General features: G+C 44.3%; 1 protein-coding gene and 1 long non-coding RNA gene across 2 annotated transcripts in view; one reads left to right on the forward strand and one right to left on the reverse strand.

The window, feature by feature from the left end:
* LOC139265113 (calpain-5-like) overlaps positions 1–26,016 on the forward strand; it is a 228,259-nt gene that overhangs the window by 187,187 nt on the left and 15,056 nt on the right. The window contains exons 8-10 of the mRNA XM_070882021.1: positions 25–220; positions 4,548–4,670; positions 5,750–5,946. Coding sequence (XP_070738122.1) covers positions 25–220; positions 4,548–4,670; positions 5,750–5,946 — 516 coding nt within the window. The remainder of the gene's footprint in view (positions 1–24; positions 221–4,547; positions 4,671–5,749; positions 5,947–26,016) is intronic.
* On the reverse strand, positions 7,574–16,200 carry LOC139265114 (uncharacterized). The gene is made up of 3 exons (XR_011593471.1): positions 16,174–16,200; positions 12,929–13,003; positions 7,574–7,717 (listed from the first exon to the last, which is right to left on the reverse strand). It is a non-coding gene; the product is annotated as an uncharacterized lncRNA (long non-coding RNA).

The following is a 26,016-nucleotide window of genomic DNA, read 5'->3' on the forward strand; positions in this document are numbered from 1 at the left end:
CTGTCTCTCTGGATTTTATCTAAGGATGGCATTTGAAGACTGGTGTAAACACTTCACCAATGTAATCGTGTGTCGGCTGATAAACACGTCCTACCTGAGTATTCGCAAGACCTGGGACCAGGTGATACTGCGCGGGGCTTGGAGAAGACATGAAGACCCACTACTGAACCGTGCAGGGGGCTGCACCAACTTCCTGCGTACGTTCCTGCAGAACCCACAGGTGGGATACTCCAAGGGCTAGAAATTTGGTTGGATGTTTCCTAAGGCGCTAATGTCGCTAAATTTAGTGTCGGAAATTTTTTAACGATGGGGATAGCAAAATTCAGTTTTTGCGCCCTGACAGTGGAGTGGAGCACTAAGAGAAGCATTCCACACTTCTCTCAGGGCACTAGGCCGAGTGAGCAACTGCATAGTTTAACATCTGTAGTGGGGAAAATGTTTGAAGCTATCATAAAGGAAAAAATAGCGGGACATCTAGATAGGAACAGTGTAATCAAACAGACGCAACATGGATTCATGAAGGGGAAATCATGTTTAACTAATTTATTGGAATTCTTTGAGGATATAACGAGCATGGTGGATAGAGGTGTACCGATGGGTGTGGTGTATTTAGATTTCCAAAAGGCATTCGATAAGGTGCCCCACAAAAGGTTACTGCAGAAGATAAAGGTACGCGGAGTCAGAGGAAATGTATTAGCATGGATCGAGAATTGGCTGGCTAACAGAAAGCAGAGAGTTGGGATAAATGGGTCCTTTTCGGGTTGGAAATCGGTGGTTAGTGGTGTGCCACAGGGATCGGTGCTGGGACCACAACTGTTTACAATATACATAGATGACCTGGAAGAGGGGACAGAGTGTAGTGTAACAAAATTTGCAGATGACACAAAGATTATGGGGAAGCGGGTTGTGTAGAGGACACAGAGAGGCTGCAAAGAGATTTAGATAGGTTAAGCGAATGGGCTAAGGTTTGGCAGATGGAATACAATGTCGGAAAATGTGTGGTCATCCACCTTGGGGAAAAAAACAGTAAAAGGGAATATTATTTGAATGGGGAGAAATTACAACATGCTGCGGTGTAGAGGGACCTGGGGGTCCTTGTGTATGAATCCCAAAAAGTTAGTTTGCAGGTGCAGCAGGTAATCAGGAAGGCGAATGGAATGTTGGCCTTCATTGCGAGAGGGATGGAGTACAAAAGCAGGGAGGTCCTGCTGCAACTGTACAGGGTATTGGTGAGGCCGCATCTGGAGTACTGCGTGCAGTTTTGGTCACCTTACTTAAGGAAGGATATACTGGCCATGGAGGGGGTACAGAGACGATTCACTAGGCTGATTCCGGAGATGAGGAGGTTATCTTATGATGATAGATTGAGTAGACTGGGTCTTTACTCGTTGGAGTTCAGAAGGATGAGGGGTGATCTTATAGAAACATTTAAAATAATGAAAGGGATAGACAAGATAGAGGCAGAGAGGTTGTTTCCACTGGTCGGGGAGACTAGAACTAGGGGGCACAGCCTCAAAATACGGGGGAGCCAATTTAAAACCGAGTTGAGAAGGAATTTCTTCTCCCAGAGGGTTGTGAATCTGTGGAATTCTCTGCCCAAGGAAGCAGTTGAGGCTAGCTCATTGAATGTATTCAAGTCACAGATAGATAGATTTTTAACCAATAAGGGAATTAAGGGTTATGGGGAGCGGGCGGGTAAGTGGAGCTGAGTCCACGGCCAGATCAACCATGATCTTTTTGAATGGCGGAGTAGGCTCGAGGGGTTAGATGGCCTACTCCTGTTCCTAATTCTTATGTTCTTATATCTCGAGCTAAAGAGCTGGCTTCATAGCGCCATAAGAGAGGCCTCCCTGCAAAAACAAAATTGGAACAAAAAACACTAATAACATTCCCTACACATTACTCACCCCAAATAAAGTTAAATTGCAAAAACAAATATCACTCACACTGACCTCATGCAGTCATTCCTTTCCTTAGCGCCCCGGGACAGCTCTGTACGCCAGCTTTCTCGGGCGGTGTCACTACGGGGCGCTATGAATGCAGTGTAAAACAAATTTTGCTTCTGTGTCGATACCGGGGGCATTGCACACCGGCACTACGCTCCCGGACAATACTCCTCAGCGCTGCCGGTACCATCACACTGAATTTGCCGACCGGTGCTAATGTCGGCACTCGTGGCTGCAAACCTTTTAACGCCCCTCTAGCATCCCTTGCGAGGGGCACTATACAACCAAATTTCTCCCCCCAAGTGTTCGTCAAAGCTTGCAGGATAGATAGTCTGTCAGGATGCTTTCCATCAGAAGAACTGAGTTGCTCTTGTGCACAGGCTGTCTGTGAAGCTCCTGGGTCATGTTGTGTTACACACTGCCTTTCTTCACCTGTGCATGCGTTCAAAATATCCCAGACTGGTAGGATAAATGTTTCCTCTGTCTGTTGGCTGTAAGGTTCCTGGATGAAATAAATTTGAACAGTCTAGAGTTCTAACAGACAAAAGCTTAGAACTCAAAACTACCCTTAATTTGGAATTAATTGTCACGAAATTGTCATTCTCACTCGGATAAGGATATACTGGCTTGAGTGGGGAAATTGGAAATGCCACATTGGTGAAATAGGGGTTGCTCTTTTAATCTTGTTGCGGGAACTTTATCTTAGATCTAACTGCACTATACTTAACTAGTAGTGCTTGATGCTGACACTGGGTGCCTGAAAAGAAAACGTGCTCTATTTCCTAGAACTAACAAGGGAAAAACTGCATCAGTTTTAAACATTATCTAATCCGAGATGAAATGATCATCTTGAATTCATTAGAGGGTATAATTTAATTCATATATGCGATCTTTCCATTACTCTGATGTTGACCTCTTGTGCATTCCCCACTCCCTACCGTTAGCAGCTGTGCTCTGGAGTACCCTCCCTAAACCTCTCTGCCTCTCCACCTCCCTCTCCTCCTCCTCTTTCATCTCACATGCCTTCAGCACCTAGGCCCCATATACTGTAATTCCCTCCCTAAACCCCGCCACCTCTATGCTATATACTATACTATATGATTGCAGCCTGTGTGCTAAGAAAAAGAACAAACTTGCATTGCATTTATATAGTGCCATTCATGGCCGCAGAACATTCCAAAGTGCTTCACAGTCAATGAAGTACTTTTGAAATGTAATCAGCAGCCAATTTGCACAGAACAAGCTCACACACACAGCAGAGAGATAAATGACCAACTCATCTGTTTTAGTGATGTCAGTTGATGGATCAATATAGGCCAGGACCTGAGGAGAACTCCCCTGCTTTTCTTCAGATAGTATCAAATGGTCATTTACATCCAGACGGAGCCTTGGTTTAACGTCTCATCTGACAGATGGCACCTCTAACAGCAGCATTCTGTCAGTGCAGCAGTCTCTTGGTGCTGCACTAAAATGCCAGCCTGGGTAATATGCTCAAATCTCTACAGTGGGTTTTGTACCTCTAACCTTCTGGCTCAGAGCCAAGGCTAACACCTATCATGTATGTTCACTGGTTGTATCCTATATAATCATTACAATCTTTTTATCTTATATAGTCATTGCAGCCTGTGTGCTATCCTGTATATTTACTGTAGCTTAACTGCTATTCTATATATATTCTATCATCCTGTAAAGTATATGGCAATATTATTCTGTGCTAATTAAGCCACAGTGATTGCAGTAGATCTCACTTTTGTTATCGGGTGAGTTTTCTCGAGCTCAATATGGTAGCTATGGAAACCATTTCAGGGCTCACCTACGAAGAACTCAAGTGCGGAGCTGTCTCTTGAATCAAAGTGTTCAGATAATGTCATAAACAGCCCAAATGAAAGTTAAGCCAAACTCTTCAAATTAATTTGCAGACCTTACCATTGATTCCCAGTCTTCCATAAGTGTTTCAAAACTACAGCTGGTTATCACATCATAGACAAATGACAGTAACACTGCTGCTCGAGTAATTATTACATGATAACAAAATAAGCACGTTACTACTAGACACGCACCAGTTTAAATCCCTGTATTTAGAAGTATTCGTAATCCTACCCAAGGTTTTCAAAATCAGAATTATTTTTGTTTGAAGGCGTGAGGGAGGAAGATAATAAATCACATGGGTGGCTCTTTCAGTCACCCAAACAGCCACAGGATTAGTTAGAATCATAGATTCTTACAGCACAGTTTGAGGCCATTTGGTCCATCGTGCCTGTGCCGTCAACATCATTCAAGGAGTTGTCCTGTCACTAGTCCATAGACGACCAGTAACTTGTGGACAAGAATGACTCAGTTGTTTGGTATTTAGCTTTCTGTTCCATTCAAACTCTCCTCACTCCACTGTTTTCAGAGTGGTTCAGACTTGAAGCAGCCTACAGCAGCTGCAGGCAAATCGATGCCCTTGACCCTGCAGAAGGCACAAGCCAGATCTTTGCAGCCTCCTGTGAAGGCAAGAGCACACTTCATGTTAACTGATCATGGGGTAGTAGTGATGGTGGCACCATTGACTAGAATGCAAGTGCAAACTGAAAGGCATTTCCTTTCTCTTTTACCTAGTATGTGTTTGACGTGACGAAGGAGGAGGATGAGGTGCTTATTTCCCTGCAGCAGAGAGACCAGCGCATTCACAGGAAAGAAGGCAAAGGAGAGAATCTGGTCATCGGTTTCAACATCTTCAAGGCAAGAGAAATGACATTAACTCTTATCACACGTTGTGAGACCTGTCTACATTCCAAAAATGAATGAATTACTTGTACCTCTATAAATAGGCACTCTGAAATCAAAGCCAGTGAGTGGGTCATAATATTAAGGTATATCTGCTTTTATTCAAGATTGGTTCCTTTTTTTTAAATCCCCTACTTTTACCAATTGAACAACTGGAGGGGAAGAACTAAGAATTTTTAGGAACAGGAAAGGGCCATTGGACCCAAAGAAGTCTGAATAAAATCTGGAAATACTCAGCAGGTCAGGCAGCATCTGTGGAGAGAGAAACAGATTAACATTCCAGGTCGATGACCCTTCATCAGAACTAGAAAAAGTTAGAGATGTCGCAGATTTTTAAGCAGGTGTAGGGACAGGGAAAGAGGGGAGGGGAGGAAAGAACAAAAGGGAAGGTCTGTGATAGGGTGGAAGGCAGAAGAGATTAAGAGACAAAGGGATGATGGTGCAAGGCAAAAGGAGATGGTAATGGAACAAGTTAAGAAAAAAAAAGATGAGTCTAGATAGGGTGTCAATGAAAATAATAGAATCATCAACAGTTGCCATGGGAAAAAATAGGGGCAGAGGTTATGGTCTGAAATTGTTGAACTCGATGTTGAGTCCAGAAGGCTGTAAAGTGCCTACACAAAAAATGAGTTGCTGTTCCTCGAGCTTTCTGTTATTACATCCTAATTCTTACCTTGTGTTTGACTGCTGGAATTTGAACATTTCAACATGGCAAACAATTTGCCTAGATCAAAGTAAGACTTTTGCCTTTCTGTAGAAATATGTTTTTAACCTGCAAGTACAGCAGGTGATCGGCAGTCTTGACCTCCTACTTTTCAGAGTCTCGGACTGCAGTTGTTGCACTGTGGGGGTTTGAGAAACAAGAGCTTAAGTACCTCTTTATGGCAAGGCAGAAGCAAACTGGACTGGAAGGGAGAAGAAGCAAAGCAGATAAGGAGTAGTGAATATTTGGCCTAAGGGGTGAAACAAGATAAAAGAGATCTAATATGCTTAAAGCTTTTTTCAGCTGTAAACCTCACTGCTTTCATTTTAAGGTGGAACTCAACCGAGAGTACAGATTGCACAATTTGTATCCGAAAGTGTCTGGCTCAGTTTATATTGGCACACGAAGTGTTTTCCTGCGAACGGACCTGAAAAAAGGACGTTATGTCATCATCCCGACCATCTTAGAGCCAAATATGGAGGGTGATTTTCTTCTGAGAGTCTACACAGACAGGACCTCCGGATGCAGGTATTCCCCAGGAATCTGGAGAGAGTATTCAACCTTTCTATAATACCTTATGAGAAAATTTTCATAAATTGTGTACTCATATAATTTATTTTCTACTTTAAATATCTGAGCTAAGCTAGACAATTAGGGCACACAAAATAAACAGGAATAAGAAAAGAAAGAAAGACTTGCATTTATATAGCGCGTTTCACCACCACCGGATGTCTCAAAGGAAACGTTTGTAATAAATCACACTCTACTGCAATAGGCACGGCCAAATAAATTGCAATGCAACGAAATGCTAAATGGAATCCTACACAGCACATGATTAGGCCATTTGGCTTATCGTACCTATGCTGGTGCTACTATAGCTATACTCTCTAATCACATTTCTCTGTTCTCTCCTTGTATTCTTTCATAGTCTTCCTTTTCAAACACCTTTCCAATTCCATTTTCAATAATGTTATAATCTCCGCCTCATTAGTCAACTTATGGTAAAGCTAATAACCTGTGTTGAAAAAAACATTTCTAATTTCCTCCTTTATTCTTCTAATCATAACCCTGAATCTATGCCTCCTTGTTACCAATTTGCTAATCAATAGAATATTTATCTTCTCATAATCTGTCTTAATTTTGGAAACATCTATTAAAGCCTCCCCTTTAAGCATCTTTGTTCCAGTGATATATTAAAAAAAACATTTTTCAAGCCACTCTTCACAATTTTAACCTATTTCCAGTATCATTTCAATATATCTTCGCTGTATTCTTTTAACATGTTTTGTAATGTATTTGCTTCATGGGTTCTTTGCTTAAGAATTCATAACAACACATTGCTATTAAGAACTAGTTGGCATATTAACAAAGGTTTAACAATCACACTACCAGTTCATCCATTAGGCTAACAACTACATACCTCATCGTGGATGACCTAGACCCAACTAACTGGGGTTTTATTGAGTGAAGGTCATGTGACTGGCTAAGCCACTCACAATGCAACAGCTCTACAAACCTCTGAATATACTCATAGGTGCATACATTACTGGTTTAATATCCCTCCTATAATGGAATCCCCAGAACTGTATGCACTATTCCAGCTGGTAACCTCAGCCTGCTGACTGACCCCAACCTCCTGCTAACCAGGCCTGGAACCAGACCTTCAGTCTGTCTGTGAGTCAGGCCTTGACCGCAAACCAGGCAGGTAACCATGATCTGGACTTTCTTGATCTTCACCAGGCTCCAACCCTTTTCAAGATCACTGCCAGACCCTAGACCTTACTTGCCTTCCACCAACCCTATGACTCTCTTTACTTGCTTTGAAGCTTGGACTCTTGAACCAAAAGGCCCTGGATTCTTTTTCTCTCTCTCTCTCTGCCACCAGGCCTGGATTTGCTTAACCACAATCAGTTCCAGATTCCTTTGATCACCAGTAGTCCCTATTGAGCACTCATGACACTAGCAAAGACTTGTATAGCCATGTACAAGTCAGCCAAATGTTCAAATGTAACCTATAGCCAGTTCTCGATGTTCACTGTGTGTGTATTTGTGTTGCAGACTGACACTAAGTTCTTGCTCTGTGTTATTCTTGTCAACTGGCTCACTTCCTGCCACTAGCATCTGTCCTTTTTTCCAGTTTGGGCCCTGTTATCAACCATTTCCCATATCTCATCCTGTTGCCTCATACCTCAACACACTCACCAGTTTCTCCACTCACCTTTCCCCCCCCGCTTCAGGATGGAGATTTGCGGAGGTAATTGCGGCAGAAACTCCTATTACTGTTGGAGATGCCATCTTCCTGTTGAGAGTTTAAAACAAGATAAGTCTCAGATAGAGAAAAAATATCCCCTGGCACAATTTGAAGGAGAATAGGGGAGTTCTCCCAGTGTCCTGGCCCAGACTTATCCTTCAACCAACAGCACTTAACAACAAACAGATTATCTGGTCATCTATTTTATTGCTGTTTGTGAGATATTGATGTGCTCAAATTGACTGTGTATTTATCTACTTTACAACAGCAACTATACTTCAATAGGACTGCAAGTTCTTTATTTTTCTTTCTGCTGGATGGGCCCATGCCATCCATTGTCTCTGCTCTTGGCATTCTCCGTTGCGGTCATCGCTCCTGACATTGGCTCTCCCAAAGCAATAATCCATTCCCCTATCTCAGTGCAAAGCCCATCCATCTGCCTCTCTGAGAACAAACCTCTCTAATTTCCTCCCCAGTCTTCTCTCCTCTGCTGCTGCCTGAGCCCTATCTGCCTGACCTTCCCTGCAGGCCTCCTACTAACCATCTAATCTAAATTCCCCTTCAAAATGACCGCTTCCTTGCAAATTAGGCTCATTATGCATGTCCCTACCTTAGATAAATCCTCTGATATCCTGACTGACATATTGTGATTCCTTCTCCCTCATTGATGCCACCCCACCTGACTTTGCATTCCACTGTATCACTTGCCCTGTTGTTGTCATGGCAAAGGTACCACCACTGGCTCTTCCTCATTTAAGCATCTCACCCTCTACACCATTCCCATTTCTCCTTTTAAAATCTTCTTGTCTACCACACTCCCAAACCCCCTGGCTATTTTGTGGCTGAAGTCGCTTCCTTCCCCTCCTTACTTTGCCTCTGCACAAACTATTCTCATCTTTGGTGATTTTAATCTTCATCTAAATTCCACTCGTCCCCTCTCCTCTAAGTTATCTGTATTTCTATCCTCACTCATCTTCACCCTCGACATAAATTTATGTCAAAATTATCATCTCGAGAGGTCCTGTCAACCCCAGATCTCTATCTTTGACAAACCCATCTATGATCACTTTCAAGTAGCCCCACCCCTCCTTTAACTATCTATTATGTGATTTTAGATGTCCATCTTATTGTGGACTGCCATCTTCTTTCATACTCACCCTTTAATCTTCTTAATCTCCCTTTTGATTCTCTTCTATACTTTTAATATTTGGAACTTTTTTTCTAGTATCCCCCTATGTTTATCATAAGTCTCTTCTTTAACCTAATTTTTACTCTCTGCTTATCAGTAGTATACCAATCTTTGAAGCACTTCCTTTACTTCTAGTCACAATGTTTATAATCTATCCTTTATGCAATGTGTGGATACCGAGTGGACAAGCCAGACCCATTTCCTGTAGTGAATAACCCTGCCTTCTCTTACTCCACGTATCTGCCAGAAACCGTACCTCTTCACAGAGGTTGCAGAGCAGTGCCAGCTGGCCCCCAAGCCCAGCAATCCTCTTCATGAAGAACATAACCTTCTGACACTTCATGCACATGTATTCCTCCTGGATTCTTTACAGGTTTGGGATGTTCCACATTATACATGCAGCAAACATCATTTGCCAACTCAGCCCTGGCTCAGTGGGTAGCACTCTCGCCTCGGAGTCAGAAAGTTTGGGTTCAGGTCCCACTCCAGAGACTTGAGCACATAATTCAGACTGACACTCCAATGCAGTACTGAGGGAGTGCCACACTGTCGGAGGTGATGGCTTTCAGATGAGATGTTCTAGACCAATATGTCGAGGAACCAACTAGGGGGGAGGCCATCTTAGACTGGGTGTTGTGTAATGAGAGAGGATTAATTAGCAATCTCATTGTGCGAGGCCCCTTGGGGAAGAGTGACCATAATATGGTGGAATTCTGCATTAGGATGGAGAATGAAACAGTTAATTCAGAGACCATGGTCCAGAACTTAAAGAAGGGTAACTTTGAAGGTATGAGGCGTGAATTGGCTAGGATAGATTGGCGAATGATACTTAAGGGGTTGACTGTGGATGGGCAATGGCAGACATTTAGAGACCGCATGGATGAATTACAACAATTGTACATTCCTGTCTGGCATAAAAATAAAAAAGGGAAGGTGGCTCAACCGTGGCTATCTAGGGAAATCAGGGATAGTATTAAAGCCAAGGAAGTGGCATACAAATTGGCCAGAAATAGCAGCGAACCTGGGGACTGGGAGAAATTTAGAACTCAGCAGAGGAGGACAAAGGGTTTGATTAGGGCAGGGAAAATGGAGTACGAGAAGAAGCTTGCAGGGAACATTAAGGTGGATTGCAAAAGTTTCTATAGGTATGTAAAGAGAAAAAGGTTAGTAAAGACAAACGTAGGTCCCCTGCAGTCAGAATCAGGGGAAGTCATAACAGGGAACAAAGAAATGGCAGACCAATTGAACAAGTACTTTGGTTCGGTATTCACTAAGGAGGACACAAACAACCTTCCGGATATAAAAGGGGTCAGAGGGTCTCGTAAGGAGGAGGAACTGAGGGAAATCTTCATTAGTCGGGAAATTGTGTTGGGGAAATTGATGGGATTGAAGGCCGATAAATCCCCAGGGCCTGATGGACTGCATCCCAGAGTACTTAAGGAGGTGGCCTTGGAAATAGCGGATGCATTGACAGTCATTTTCCAACATTCCATTGACTCTGGATCAGTTCCTATCGAGTGGAGGATAGCAAATGTAACCCCACTTTTTAAAAAAGGAGGGAGAGAGAAAACAGGGAATTATAGACCGGTCAGCCTGACCTCAGTAGTGGGTAAAATGATGGAATCAATTATTAAGGATGTCATAGCAGCGCATTTGGAAAATGGTGACATGATAGGTCCAAGTCAGCATGGATTTGTGAAAGGGAAATCATGCTTGACAAATCTTCTGGAATTTTTTGAGGATGTTTCCAGTAAAGTGGACAAAGGAGAACCAGTTGATGTGGTATATTTGGACTTTCAGAAGGCTTTCGACAAGGTCCCACACAAGAGACTAATGTGCAAAGTTAAAGCACATGGGATTGGGGGTAGTGTGCTGATGTGGATTGAGAACTGGTTGTCAGACAGGAAGCAAAGAGTAGGAGTAAATGGGTACTTTTCAGAATGGCAGGCAGTGACTAGTGGGGTACCGCAAGGTTCTGTGCTGGGGCCCCAGCTGTTTACATTGTACATTAATGATTTAGACGAGGGGATTAAATGTAGTATCTCCAAATTTGTGGATGACACTAAGTTGGGTGGCAGTGTGAGCTGCGAGGAGGATGCTATGAGGCTGCAGAGTGACTTGGATAGGTTAGGTGAGTGGGCAAATGCATGGCAGATGAAGTATAATGTGGATAAATGTGAGGTTATCCACTTTGGTGGTAAAAACAGAGAGACAGACTATCATCTGAATGGTGACAGATTAGGAAAAGGGAAGGTGCAACAAGACCTGGGTGTCATGGTACATCAGTCATTGAAGGTTGGCATGCAGGTACAGCAGGCGGTTAAGAAAGCAAATGGCATGTTGGCCTTCATAGCAAGGGGATTTGAGTACAGGGGCAGGGAGGTGTTGCTACAGTTGTACAGGGCCTTGGTGAGGCCACACCTGGAGTATTGTGTACAGTTTTGGTCTCCTAACTTGAGGAAGGACATTCTTGCTATTGAGGGAGTGCAGCGAAGATTCACCAGACTGATTCCCGGGATGGTGGGACTGACCTATCAAGAAAGACTGGATCAACTGGGCTTGTATTCACTGGAGTTCAGAAGAATGAGAGGGGACCTCATAGAAACGTTTAAAATTCTGACGGGTTTAGACAGGTTAGATGCAGGAAGAATGTTCCCAATGTTGGGGAAGTCCAGAACCAGGGGTCACAGTCTAAGGATAAGGGGTAAGCCATTTAGGACCGAGATGAGGAGAAACTTCTTCACCCAGAGAGTGGTGAACCTGTGGAATTCTCTACCACAGAAAGTAGTTGAGGCCAATTCACTAAATATATTCAAAAGGGAGTTAGATGAAGTCCTTACTATTCGGGGGATCAAGGGGTATGGCGAGAAAGCAGGAAGGGGGTACTGAAGTTTCATGTTCAGCCATGAACTCATTGAATGGCAGTGCAGGCTAGAAGGGCTGAATGGCCTGCTCCTGCACCTATTTTCTATGTTTCTATGTTTCTATGTAAACCAAGGCCCCATCTGCTCCCTCAGGTGGACGTAAAAGATCCCATGGCAGTATTTCGAAGAAGAACGGGAAATTCTCCCCAGTGTCCTCGCCAATATTTATTGCTCAATCAACATAACAAAATCAGAATATCTGGTCATTATTACATTGCTGTTTGTGGGAGCTTGCTGTGCGCAAATTGGCTGCCGGGTACACCACACTACAACAGTGACTAAACTTCAAAAATACTTCATTGGCTGTAAAGCGTTTTGCGACGTCCGGTGGTCGTGAAAGGCGTAATATAAATGCGAGTCTTTCTTTTTTTATTATTTCTATTCTCCTAATTTCTGTGCTGCTCTGCACTGAATTCATTGAAATTCATTCTCACTTAGCTGCCTGGGCTTGCAAGTACAAGCCCACTCTCCCTCAGCACAAAACTCACTCTATCGCATCTCACCCAATCAGCCTCTTGCAGCCTTTCACGAGCACAAAATGAATTCATAACTACAAGTCTCTAACTGATCACTCCCCCAAGAATTTGCGTGGCTCCCTCAATTAAAACTGCGCAATCAGTACAATCCAGTTAACTTAATTAATTTTGACATTAATATATTTAAAACAAAGTGCAATCAACACAGTCCTCACACAGCTTCCAGTTGCCTGGCACACTTACAACACAGCTACCAACTTCTAATTCTTCAACTTCTCTCAGCAAATGCTCATTGCGTCAGTGTCTCACTCCATCTTTTTCAGCTGATAATATGCATAACAATGACTAAGCCAATAGCATTCCAGTCCGTCTGCATTTCAGTGCACAGGAGTTGGCTTTCAGTCCAGTGTACAGATCAGCAGATCTGCTGATTTGGGTACAGAACCTGAGTTGAGTGAGCAAATTCACGGAAAACTCCTGGTGAGATGTATTTTTCAAAATGTAAAATTGGCTTATTGCACTTGAAGTAGCGTTGCTTGTGCATTATTTAATCGGTTCCACTTGTTTAAATCAATCTTGGATTTCAACACCTTACTGCCTGACTTCTGTATAAATCTAAAACCTAGTTTTAAAACATTGGGAAGCCATGAACAATTAATGACAAACTTACTGGCAGATTGACGCTCAGTGACGTAACATCAGAAGGCTGTGGGCTTGACGGGGAAACGTTTGCTATTAGCAACAGCTTTCGACATCGCATGTTGGTTGGAGAAATAAGAATAAAAGCTCAGATTGGTAACATTCTCTGACACACCTAGACATGGGAAAAAATACATGCTCACTACACTGAGCCTATCCCCATCGAATCATTGAGTGGCATTGAATTTTCTGCTGATCAATGTTGCTGTTTTAACTCTTTGACTTGATAATATGGCACACTGGTACCTGCTGGTTAATTCGCTAGTTGCCCAGAAAAAAAATGTGCTGTTAGAGATTGCTTCTTGCCTATCTTTGCTAATATCAATTCATTATGGAAAGGAGCTGCTAAATGAATTGGACTATTTTATTTATGGCTTATTTACTTTCTTGTGTAGTTTCATAAATGCTTTCAATAATTGACAAATTCCAGGTTTATCTACCTTTGCCAACAGATCAATTCCTGTATACAGGGCTGCTGTTCGCAATTAATTACAACACTATTGACATGGAGAGTAGGACATGCTGGCATCAAATGTTAGATATTTGGGAAATGACTGTAAATCACTGCTTACACAATTATTTAAATGACACCCCTACTAACTGAGCTAGCTGATTATTCTCCAAGATTTGCCGGATAAGATTAGACAATAGCTGCACTGTAAGCAGCTCGAGGTTGCAGGCCAGCTGCTGATGCTTGTAAGAACTTTGACTTGAACACAATGGCTCCACCAGCAGGCATTGAGCAGTACTACAGCTATTTGTGCTGTGAAATTTATTACCACAAAAATGAAAGCATCTCCCAGCAATCCAATTTTTTTAAGCGGCAAAATTTAGGCACCTGAACAATGTGAACATTAATAATTGTATTTTAATGGAATGTTACAAAGAATGAAGAAGTGTACTTGGAATCATAGAAAAGTACAGCACAAAAGGAGGCCATTCGGCCCATCGAGTCTGTGCCGACTCTTTCGATGAGCAATCCAGTTAGTCCCACTCCCCCGCTCTTGCCCCATATCCCAGCAATGTTTTCTTCTTCCAGTATTTATCCAATTCCTTTCTGATGGCACCATTGAACTCTTACTCAAGCGTTAACTGTGTTCAGTTCAATTTCTGATCTCCTCATTTGTGTGAGTATGTTTCTGCTTTCCTCTTGGGAATCTTAATTACAGAGTTCAATCAGAACATGTGTGTACATCTTCTTTAATAGAATGGATGCGCTGGGAGTACTTAGGCCGTAGAGATTCCTTCAAAGTGCATCTGCTCCATAGCACAAGAATCGGAATCATGCAATATTTAGCCTCAACAATTTTGTTATTTGTGATTTGCTTTCTCTAATCACCAATTATTATGTTTTTAAAATTATAGTAAACCCTTGGCAGGGTTTGTAAATAGAACTTGAATGATACTGACATGAAACAGGGAGTTCCATTTGTGGAAACCACTGTTTCTCCAATGTCTTGTTTAATTTCTATAATTTATTTTTGTCGGTTTTAAAAATATGCAAGTTAATTGCTCCTTACTGTGTCATGCATTTTAACAATAACTTGCAATATGTAGCACATTTAAAGGAGCAAAACACCCCATTGCACATCACAAAACTGGAGTCAGTATCATCCAGGATTTGAGAGACAAGTTCGGGAAGATAACATGGTCAAGAAGGTAGGTTTTTGGAGGTGTAAGAGGCATAGCAAGGTGGAGGGGGTTTAAGACGCGAATTCCACGGTGCAATGGTGTGAGGACTGAAGGTTCTGCCAGCGATGGTTGGTGGAGGGAGTGGGGGATGTACACGGGATCAGATTGGGGAGAGTGCACGGTGTGTGCTGAAATGTGCGGCTGAAAGAAGTTGCAGTGGGAGGATGGGGTAAGGCTGGAGGGAGATATAAACAAGGATAAGGATTCCGAGATCAATTAAGTAATTTCAAGGAACAACGGCAATGTGGAAACGGTGAGGTTACAGAATGACACACATTATGGGAACCAACTACCACATCTAAATCAGACAGAACATCGAGACCCCCGGTGTCAGCATTCAGCACGCCCAGATCTGGTGTAGCAAGGTAAGATGCAGAGTAAAGCCACTTCTATTCTTTCTCAACAATGAGCTTTACCCCAAATCTCAGTAAGGCACGCCCTACTGTACTGGTGTGACATTTTTGAGTCCCACACCAACCTCTCTTGCTGCCTCTCTGAATTAGATCATTCATTAGCGCCAAGTTAAGGATAATTTTTTCCTGTAGACTTGCACATATTCAGACCTGGGTTGAGACCACCCAAAGCCACTTCTATTAAACTTTTATGATCGACAGAGGAGACAGTCCTGGTTGGATTAAAACCTAAGTCCCAGCCACCCCCTGCCCCTGTTTTCTCCTAATCTATTTAGCTAGGTTTTTAATATCAAATTTTCTCTCTTTGGGATGGATTTTCGGCTTTGCTCATTTCAGAGCGATATTGGTGGTACAGTTTGCGCCTGGGAACAGTTTGCGCCTCAGTCAGCAAAATTGGGCAGTTGGGCCCCGTGTGTGGGGCAGAGTGCTAAAAGAGGCGTTGAACACCTCTCTTAGGGTGCGAGGCCTCTGAGCATACGAAAATCCTGAGCTAAACACCTGGTTGGGAGTGCTCTGAGAGAGGCCTGGGGAGAAAAGAAAACCCTGTAAAAACACACCCAAAACATTCCCAACATAGCCCATGTCACCACAACATAAATCGCAAAAAAAAGTGTTTTTAATAAACAATCCCACTTACCTGAGGTGGACATTACTTACCTCACTGTAGCTGGTATAGGTTGGACCACCTGTTTTTACAGGCGGTCCCAGCAGGGCGCACTAAGCGGCGCTAAGGGTCGGGTGAGAGTCCAAAATCAATCCGGTCGCAATCAGGGGTGTTGCACACCGGCTCGCCTCCTCCAGGCGCTAATTCTCTGCGCCCTGCCGAGACCGGCCCGAAAACCCTGGGCGCTGGAAGCTGGCTGCCCATCCAGAAGAGCTCACCGCTGCCATTGTCGCCGCTCCGGGGTGAACACAGAAGTGGACAGGACCGGAAAAATCAGCCCTTTCAGTTTAGAAATAATTCACGAGCAATGCACTGTTTGAGAGATGGCCAAATGGAAAGATTATAGTGAGGTCACTCTATAATAACATGTTTGCTAAGGATGAAATAATCTGAAGGAGTTCTATAATAGTAGTGCTCAATACTATAAATAAGCATTGCCTAGTTTACCTCAGTTAGCTTGTCTTCATCCTAAGACTGTAATGGGTTTGCAGCAGTTGTAAACTAATTTCCCCTGGGCGCAGCTGAGCACATACAGAACAATGAAATAGTTCTGGCATTATTGTGCTCTGGAGATCAACCAAGTTGAAATGCTGAACTGTTTTCAATGGCATTCTAAGAACAGTATCTAACTACCGACCTATTAATATCCTGAGTGTTGTGTCATTCCCCTGTTGCATTGTATGGATTTGTGATTGTAGAAATGCTTCATCCTCAACATGGTGTCATGTGACTCTGTCATGGTGCCAGATTATAGTCACAACAACTGTAGTCAGTGCCAGGAGGTTTACATAGCCAAACCCTGTCATTTCATTTATTTATTCTCCAATTTTCTTCCCTCCTGTCCTCATCTAAGGATGTCAACTCCATTCCAGTAATACAATTCCAAGGCAGTAGTTGTAAAGTCCTGTCCCTGCAGTACTGACTTACACAAGGCACATGCTGAAGTCAAGGTCACTCAGGACCTGCACCTTTATTACACAGCTCTCGAATGCCACACTTGCCTGAGACCTGGCTTTATATACCTGTGTGGGACAGGTATACAGTGTCTCCTGCAAATGCACCCCTGGTGGTAAGGTATGCTTGTGGTTACAGGTCATATCTAGTTACAGTCATGTGTAGCATGGTAAGATACAGTTATGTACAGTAGTGTGAGATACATGACATCACCCTTCCCCAAGGTCTTATTGTCTTTATAGATTCAGTCTCTCAGGTGGTGTATGCTCTCGCGTGGGGCGTCTTAGTTGTGGTTCAGTTGTTTGCCTTGGTGCCTGTTTTTCTTGCGGTGTGATTGCTGGTATCTCGCCTGGGCTGTCTGTTTCGTTCAGTATGATTGTTGGTATCTCGCCTGGGCTGTCTGTTGAGATTGCCCTTTCTTCAGGTTGTTCCCTCTGTCTGTCCACCAGGCATGGTGTGAGTTCCACATTGTAGTCTGCCTCTGGTTCAGCAGTGTTGGTGAATCTACTTTTGACTTGGTCTACATGCCTCCGGCAGGTTTGGCCATTGTCCATTTGTACCACCAGTAGCCTGTTTCCTTCCTTGCCTGTTACTGTCCCTGCAAGCCATTTGGGACCCCTGCCATAGTTTAGCACAAACACTTTGTCCCCTATCTCATTCCACCTCCCGCTCGAATTTCGGTCATGGTACTCAGTTAGCCTACGGCGCTTTGCCTCAACGATTTCATGCATGTCTGGCAGGATTAATGAGAGCCTTGTCTTTAAGGTCCGTTTCATCAATAGTTGCGCGGGGGAATCCCAGTCAATGAATGCGGACGAGATCTGTATGCCAGCAGCAGTCGCGACAGGTGGCCCTGCAGCGTGGGACCTTGGATTTTGAGCATGCCTTGTTTAATGATTTGCACTGCTCGCTCTGCCTGGCCATTGGAGGCCGGCTTGTACGGTGCCGTCTTAACGTGATTTATACCGTGGTCAACTATAAAATCTTGGAATTCAGCACTGGTGAAGCATGGGCCGTTATCACTGACCAATATATCAGGAATTCCGTGCGTTGCAAACATAGTTCCAAGGCTAAGGAGGGCCTCCCTGGGGGCATTACTAAGTTGGGCACAAATGGTGCATCTTCGGACGCAGAGCTCCAAGTCCGCGTCAATGCCAGGCCACCAGACATAGGATCTGGCTATGGCCTTCATGAGAACAATCCACGGGTGCTCGCGGTGGAGCTCTCGGACAAATGCCTCTCTGCCTCGCAGAGGCATAACTACTCGGCTGCCCCACATCAGGCAGTCTGCTTGTAGTGACAGCTCATGCATGCGCTTATGGAAAGGTATGATCTCCTCGGGGCAGGCATCGCAAGCCTCTGCCCAGTCGCCAGTTAAGACAAATCTTTTTACTAAGGATAACGTGGGGTCTCTGGTCGTCCAAGCTCTGATTTGGCGAACCTGTGGACTCAAAGGCATTGATTGCCTTGACTATCTCACAGTCCTGTTCGTCAGACCCTTCCGTGGTCACCAGGGGTAGCCTGCTAAGCGCATCGGCACAGTTGTCTGTGCCTGATCTGTGCCTTGTTGTGTAGTCGTAAGACGCCAGCATGAGTGCCCACCGTTGAATGCGCGCTGAAGCATTGCCGTTTATTAACTTAGAAACATAGAAACATAGTAAATAGGTGCAGGAGTAGATCATTCAGCCCTTCGAGCCTGCACCGCCATTCAATGAGTTCATGGCTGAACATGTAACTTCAGTACCCCATTCCTGCTTTCTCGCCATACCCCTTGATCCCCCTAGTAGTAAGGACTACATCTAACTCTTTTTTGAATATATTTAGTGAATTGGCCTCAACAACTTTCTGTGGTAGAGAATTCCACAGGTTCACCACCCTCTGGGTGAAGAAGTTTCTCCTCATCTCGATCCTAAATGGCTTACCCCTTATCCTTAGACTGTGACCCCTGGTTCTGGACTTCCCCAACATTGGGAACATTCTTCCTGCATCTACCCTGTCTAAACCCATCAGAATTTTAATCGTTTCTATGAGATCCCCTCTCATTCGTCTGAACTCCAGTGAATACAAGCCCAGTTGATTCAGTCTTTCTTGATATGTCAGTCCCGCCATCCTGGGAATCAGTCTGGTGAACCTTCGCTGCACTCCCTCAATAGCAGGAATGTCCTTCCTCAAGTTAGGAGACCAAAACTGTACACAATACTCCAGGTGTGGCCTCACCAAGACCCTGTACAACTGTAGTAACACCTCCCTGCCCCTGTACTCAAATCCCCTTGCTATGAAGGCCAACATGCCATTTGCTTTCTTAACCACCTGCTGCACCTGCATGCCAACCTTCAATGACTGATGTACCATGACACCCAGGTCTCATTGCACCTCCCCTTTTCCTAATCTGTCATCATTCAGATAATAGTCTGTCTCTCTGTTTTTACCACCAAAGTGGATAACCTCACATTTATCCACATTATACTTCATTTGCCATGCATTTGCCCACTCACCTAACCTATCCAAGTCACTCTGCAGCCTCATAGCATCCTCCTCGCAGCTCACACTGCCACCCAACTTAATGTCATCTGCAAATTTGGAGATACTACATTTAATCCCCTCGTCTAAATCATTAATGTACAATGTAAGCAGCCGGGGCCCCAGCACAGAACCTTACGATACTCCACTAGTCACTGCATGCCATTCTGAAAAGTACCCATTTACTCCTACTCTTTGCTTCCTGTCTGCCAACCAGTTCTCAATCCACGTCAGCACACTACCCCCAATCCCATGTGCTTTAACTTTGCACATTAATCTCTTGTGTGGGACCTTGTCGAAAGCCTTCTGAAAGTCCAAATATACCACATCAACTGGTTCTCCCTTGTCCACGCTACTGGAAACACCCTCAAAAAATTCCAAAAGATTTGTCAAACATGATTTCCCTTTCACAAATCCATGCTGACTTGAACCTATCATGTCACCTCTTTCCAAATGCGCTGCTATGACATCCTTAATAATTGATTCCATCATTTTACCCACTACCGATGTCAGGCTGACCGGTCTATAATTCCCTGTTTTCTCTCTCCCTCCTTTTTTAAAAAGTGGGGTTACATTGGCTACCCTCCACTCCATAGGAACTGATCCAGAATCTATGGAATGTTGGAAAATGACTGTCAATGCATCCGCTATTTCCAAGGCCACCTCCTTAAGTACTCTGGGATGCAGTCCATCAGGCCCTGGGGATTTATCGGCCTTCAATCCCATCAATTTCCCCAACACAATTTCCCGACTAATAAGGATTTCCCTCAATTCCTCCTTCTTACTAGACCCTCTGACCCCTTTTATATCCGGAAGGTTGTTTGTGTCCTCCTTAGTGAATACCGAACCAAAGTACTTGTTCAATTGGTCTGCCATTTCTTTGTTCCCAGTTATGACTTCCCCTGATTCTGACTGCAGGGGACCTACATTTGTCTTTACTAACCTTTTTCTCTTTACATATCTATAGAAGCTTTTGCAGTCCATTTTAATGTTCCCTGCAAGCTTCCTCTCGTACTCTATTTTCCCTGCCCTAATCAAACCCTTTGTCCTCCTCTGCTGGGTTCTAAATTTCTCCCAGTCCCTGGATTCGCTGCTATTTCTGGCCAATTTGTATGCCACTTCCTTGGCTTTAATACTATCCCTGATTTCCCTTGATAGCCACGGTTGAGCCTCCTTCCCTTTTTTATTTTTACGCTAGACAGGGATGTACAATTGTTGTAGTTCATCCATGCGGTCTCTAAATGTCTGCCATTGCCCATCCACTGTCAACCCCTTAAGCATCATTCGCCAATTTATCCTAGCCAATTCACACCTCATACCTTCAAAGTTACCCTTCTTTAAGTTCTGGACCATGATCTCTGAATTAGCTGTTTCATTCTCCATCCTAATGTAGAATTACACCATATTATGGTCACTCTTCCCCAAGGGGCCTCACACAATGAGATTGCTAATTAATCCTCTCTCATTACACAACGCCCAGTCTAAGATGGCCTCCCCCCTAGTTGGTTCCTCGACATATTGGTCTAGAAAACCATCCCTTATGCACTCCAGGAAATCCTCCTCCACCGTATTGTTCCCAGTTTGGTTAACCCAATCTATATGCATATTAAAGTCACCCATGATAACTGCTGCACCTTTATTGCATGCACCCCTAATCTCCTGTTTGATCTCAGATAGCAGGGATGTGAGGGGCTTGTGGTCGGTTTCTAACGCAAACTTGGCCCTGAAAAGGTATTGGTGCATCTTTTTGACACCGCACACGCACGCGAGCGCCTCCTTCTCCACCATACCGTACCCGCGCTCCGCCCGCGAAAGTGACCTGGAGGCATAAGCTATGGGTTGTAATTTACCCGCACCATTGACATGCTGTAAAACGCACCCGACCCTGTACGTTGACGCATCACATGTAAGAACTAGCTTTTCACCTGGATCAAAAAAGCCAAAACACTGTTGGAACATCGAAGGTTGCGTTCCTTATTGAAGGCGCGTTCCTGGGCGTCCCCCAAAACCAATCGCACCCCTTTCTGAGTAGCACGTGGAGAGGCTCCAGCAGCGTGCATAAGTTCTTCATAAAGTTCCCAAAGTAATTGAGTAGCCCGAGAAAGGCACGCAGTTTCGAGACATTCCGGGGCCTGGGTGCCAGACGAATTGCTTCGGTTTTGGATTCAGTTGGGCGGATTCCATCAGCGGCAATCCTTCTGCCCAAAAATTCAACCTCGGGCGCGAGAAACAGACACTTGGATTTCTTAACTCGTAGGCCTACCCGATCCAACCGCTTTACTACTTCCTCCAAATTGCGGAGATGGGAGTCGGTCTCCCTGCCCGTGATAAGTATGACGTCTTGAAATACAACCATCCCCGGGATGGACTTGAGCAGACTCTCCATGTTGCGCTGGAATATAGCAGCTGCCGACCTGATGCCGAATGTGCATCGATTGTACATGAAAAGGCCTCGATGTGTGTTGATGGTGGTGAGTAACTTAGACTCTTCAGTCAATTCTTGCGTCATATACGCAGATGTGAGATCTACATAGAAACATAGAAACATAGAAAATAGGTGCAGGAGCAGGCCATTCAGCCCTTCTAGCCTGCACCGTCATTCAATGAGTTCATGGCTGAACATGAAACTTCAGTACCCCCTTCCTGCTTTCTCGCCATACCCCTTGATCCCCCGAGTAGTAAGGACTTCATCTAACTCCCTTTTGAATATACTTAGTGAATTGGCCTCAACTACTTTCTGTGGTAGAGAATTCCACAGGTTCATCACTCTCTGGGTGAAGATGTTTCTCCTCATCTCGGTCCTAAATGGCTTACTCCTTATCCTTAGACTGTGACCCCTGGTTCTGGACTTCCCCAACATTGAGAACATTCTTCCTGCATCTAACCTGTCTAAACCCGTCAGAATTTTAAACGTTTCTATGAGGTCTCCTCTCATTCTTCTGAACTCCAGTGAATACAAGCCCAGTTGATCCAGTCTTTCTTGATAGGTTCGTGAAAAGTTTTCCTCCAGCCAATGTGGCAAATAGGTCCTCCGCTCTGGGCAGCGGGTATTGGTCCTGTCGGGAGACTCTGTTTATGGTAGATTTGTAATCCCCACAGATTCGTACGGATCCATCAGGCTTTATGACTGGGACAATGGTACTTGCCCAGTCGCTAAATTCCACAGGTGATATAATGCCTTCCCGCAGAAGCCTGTCCAGTTCATGTTCAATCTTTTCCCTCATCACATAGGGCACAGCTCTAGCCTTGTGATGGACTGGTCTAGCATCCTGTGTGATGTAGATTTTAACTTTAGCCCTTTTGAAGGTGCCCACATCTGGCTGAAAGAGATGTTCAAATCGACTTAGAGCTGTTGAGCAGGAGATCCTTTCCTCTGACGACATGACATGAACATCATCCCATTTCCAATTTAGTTTTGTCAGCCAGCTTCTCCCCAGCAGTGCTGGGAGATTTCCGGGGACAATCCACAGGGGAAGTCGGTTCACTGTCCCTTTGTGTGTGACAGAGAGCATGGCGCTGCCAAGGACTGGGACGATTTTTTTGGTTTCGGTCCTTAGTTTGGTGTCGATCCTTGTGAGTTTTGGTCTGTTGCTTTTGTGCGGCCACAGCTGTTCAAATTGTTGAGCGCTCATGAGAGATTGATGCACTCCCGTATCCAGTTCCATGTTGACGGATATCCCGTTGAGTAGGACCCTCATCATTATTGGAGGCGTCCTGTTGTAAGAACAGTGTCCATTGATCGTGTTGACCCGCTGTACCTCGGTGTCCCGGGCACTGTCCCCACCGCCTTCTGGTCCGCTCTCTGACCCTTCCGATTCGTATACCAGCCGAGCTGCTGTTTTTCTACACATGCGGGCCAGATGCCCTGTATAGTTGCAGTTCCTGCAAACGGCATGCTGAAATCGATACCCCCTTGATGCATGCCTTCCCCCACATCTCCAGCACAGACCGCTTCCATTGTTTCCGAAGGATGAGCTGCGTCTGGCTGATCTCTCTTGAGCTTCTCTCAGTTTGTAGTTGATTGCTCGCATTGTGGGTTGATGAGGTGTGAACGGCCGTTCATGCGGCCCTTGATGGCTTCTGGCTCCACTGCCTGCTGTTGAGGGCCTGCTCTCTTGCTTTTGTCTGTGTGTGGGAGTAGCGGCTTGTTTCACGCTGTGAACCCCTTGTTCCGATGTTTCGTTAGTTGTCATACCCGCAGTGTAGATCAACCTCGTTTCTTCTTCTCCTGCCAAGAATGTCTGTGCGACCAGTGCTGCTGCCTCTAGGGTCAAGTTCTTGGTCTCTATAAGCTTTTGGAATATGTCTGCGTGGCATTTTCCTTCAATAAAAAAGTCTCTCAGTACTTCTCTCCTTAGTTCATCGGAGAACTCACATAAGCTAGCCAGCCTCCGAAGTTCCACCACAAAGTCGGTTATGCTCTGGCCCACACAGCGTCTGTAGTTGTAGAACCTGTGTCTGGCCATGTGTAGGCTGCTCGCTGGCTTCAGGTGGTCTCTTACAGTGTGCTCAACTCTTCAAATTACTTGCTTGCTGGTTTCTCGGGTGCCAGCAGGTCCTTCATTAAGGCATATGTTTTCAAGCCACAGCTGGTCAAAAGATGGGCTCTTCTCTTGTCTGCCTTATCATCGCCTAGCCAGTCTTTGGTTACAAAGCTTTGCTGGAGCCTTTCTATAAAGTCCTCCCAATTATCTCCAGCATTGTACTTTTCATCTGAGCCGTTGGTCGCCATTCTGTTGATTCTGTGATCCCATAACTCGTCGCCACTGTAAAGTCCTGTCCCTGCAGTACAGACTCACACGAGGCACATGCTGAAGTCAGGGTCACTCAGGACCTGCACCTTTATTACACAGCTCTCGAATGCCACACTTGCCTGAGACCTGGCTTTATATACCTGTGTGGGGCAGGTATGCAGTGTCTTCTGCAAGTGCACCCCTGGTGGTAAGGTATGCTTGTGGTTACAGGTCATATCTAGTTACAGTCATGTATAGCATGGTAAGATATAGTTATGTACAGTAGTGTGAGATACATGACAGTAGTCACCTTCCATTGCCTCACCTTAGTTGTGAAAGGGTTTGATAGGGTAAACGCAGAGAAAATGTTTCCACGTGTGAGGAAGTCCAAAACTAAGGGAACATAACTATAAGATAGTTACTGTAATAGCGCTCCACCTAGTGGACTACAGATGTAATAACAACTACTGATGTAATAACAATAAAAGGTCATGTGGCAAGGTCATGTGACACAGTTCTTGTTAAGGAGCTATCTTGTGTGTGCGCGCTTGTTAGTGGTGTCTTAAAGAATTCACAGATTTGTGTTGAGGATAGGATATTTGGATTCTCTAGATTATATTTTTGTTGGTGGATAATCTTGCCAACCGATGGAGAGACTTTGAGATGTTCTTTGTTCTGCAGAACAGCTAAAAATCCAAGGTACAGTTCAAGCACACTTAGTTGAATTGTCGACATTGCCAGAGTCCAGATGGCCGCGCCGATGGGAATAATAGGGCACTTGGATGAGTTCCATCATGACCGAGAGACTTTCGGTACGTATGTGGCGTGGCTAGAAATGTTTTTCACTGCGAATAATATCATCGAAGTCCCCGATGATGTAAACCATAACCAGGTGGTTTTAAAAAGGAAACGGCTATTTTCTTGACTGAAGCAGGCCCCGAGGTGTATGAAACCCTGAAAAATGTGCTTGTTCCCGTCAAGCCAAAGGACATGTCTCAGATGGAGATTCTAATCAAGTTAGAACAGCACTACAGTCCTGAGTCCCTTGAAATTGCTGGAAGTTATTGTTTTGGAACACAAAATCAATTAAATGATGAGGATATCAATGAGTACATTGTAGTTTTAAAAAAGCTATCCATTCACTGTAATTTCGGAAACTTTCAGGACCGAGCATTGCATGACCACTTTATTTGTGGGTTGAAAAATGAAGCAGTCAGAAGGAAATTGTTGACAACCCCTAGCTTGACTTTTGACTTAGCTTGTCAGACAGCTATGTCGACCTATACTCCCGAGAATTTCGCACCATTTTCAGTTGTCAGACAACCGAGGTAAATGAGCCGCAGGCTAAAAGTAAAAGGCATTGGGCCCCAAGGCCTCAGCAACTGGCCAAGGTAACAGTGAATTAAAGTCATGCTATCGGTGCCTCGGACAACACATTGCTCAAAGCTGTCCATATGTGAAGGCAGAGTGTTTCTGCTGCAAGAAAACTAGGCAGATTCTGAACGTGTTCCAACTGAAGAGTAAACTAACTTTCAATGTTAGAAGTATAAATCGCCAGACACTACTTAGCATTGAAGAGGAGCAACAGGACGAGGAGGTTTTGGAGATACACGTCATCAGGAGCACAAAGATATCTAACAGCGATTCGCAAAGTATCATCATCCAAGTAGATGTTGCAGGAAGCAGGATATGCATGGAAATTGTGCACGTAGTACTGGAATTGCTATATCTCAACAAGTTGTGTAATTTTTGACTGGAGAAATCGAAGATCAGTTTCAGACATTGCCTCTCATAGTAGTGGCAGGAGACAAGTCTGCCTTGATAGGTAGAAATTGGTTAGGATCACTGAAGTTAGATTGGAATGAGTTTTCATGTGGAAACAAAATTTGCATCGAAAGATGATGTCATCAAGCAGTATCCGAAGGTGTTCGGTGAAATAGGCAGTCTGATCCAAGACTTCAAGTGCAGTAGGTCATGTCCCGTACCATAGGCACTCAAGGAGAAAGTTGAGCAAGAACTCCAAAGACGAGAAACTGAGAACATTATCTCTAAGGTTGATCTAAGTTATTGGGCTACACCCATT

Source organism: Pristiophorus japonicus, chromosome 6 (assembly GCF_044704955.1).
Source record: "Pristiophorus japonicus isolate sPriJap1 chromosome 6, sPriJap1.hap1, whole genome shotgun sequence".
Classification (NCBI taxonomy): Eukaryota; Metazoa; Chordata; class Chondrichthyes; family Pristiophoridae; genus Pristiophorus; species Pristiophorus japonicus.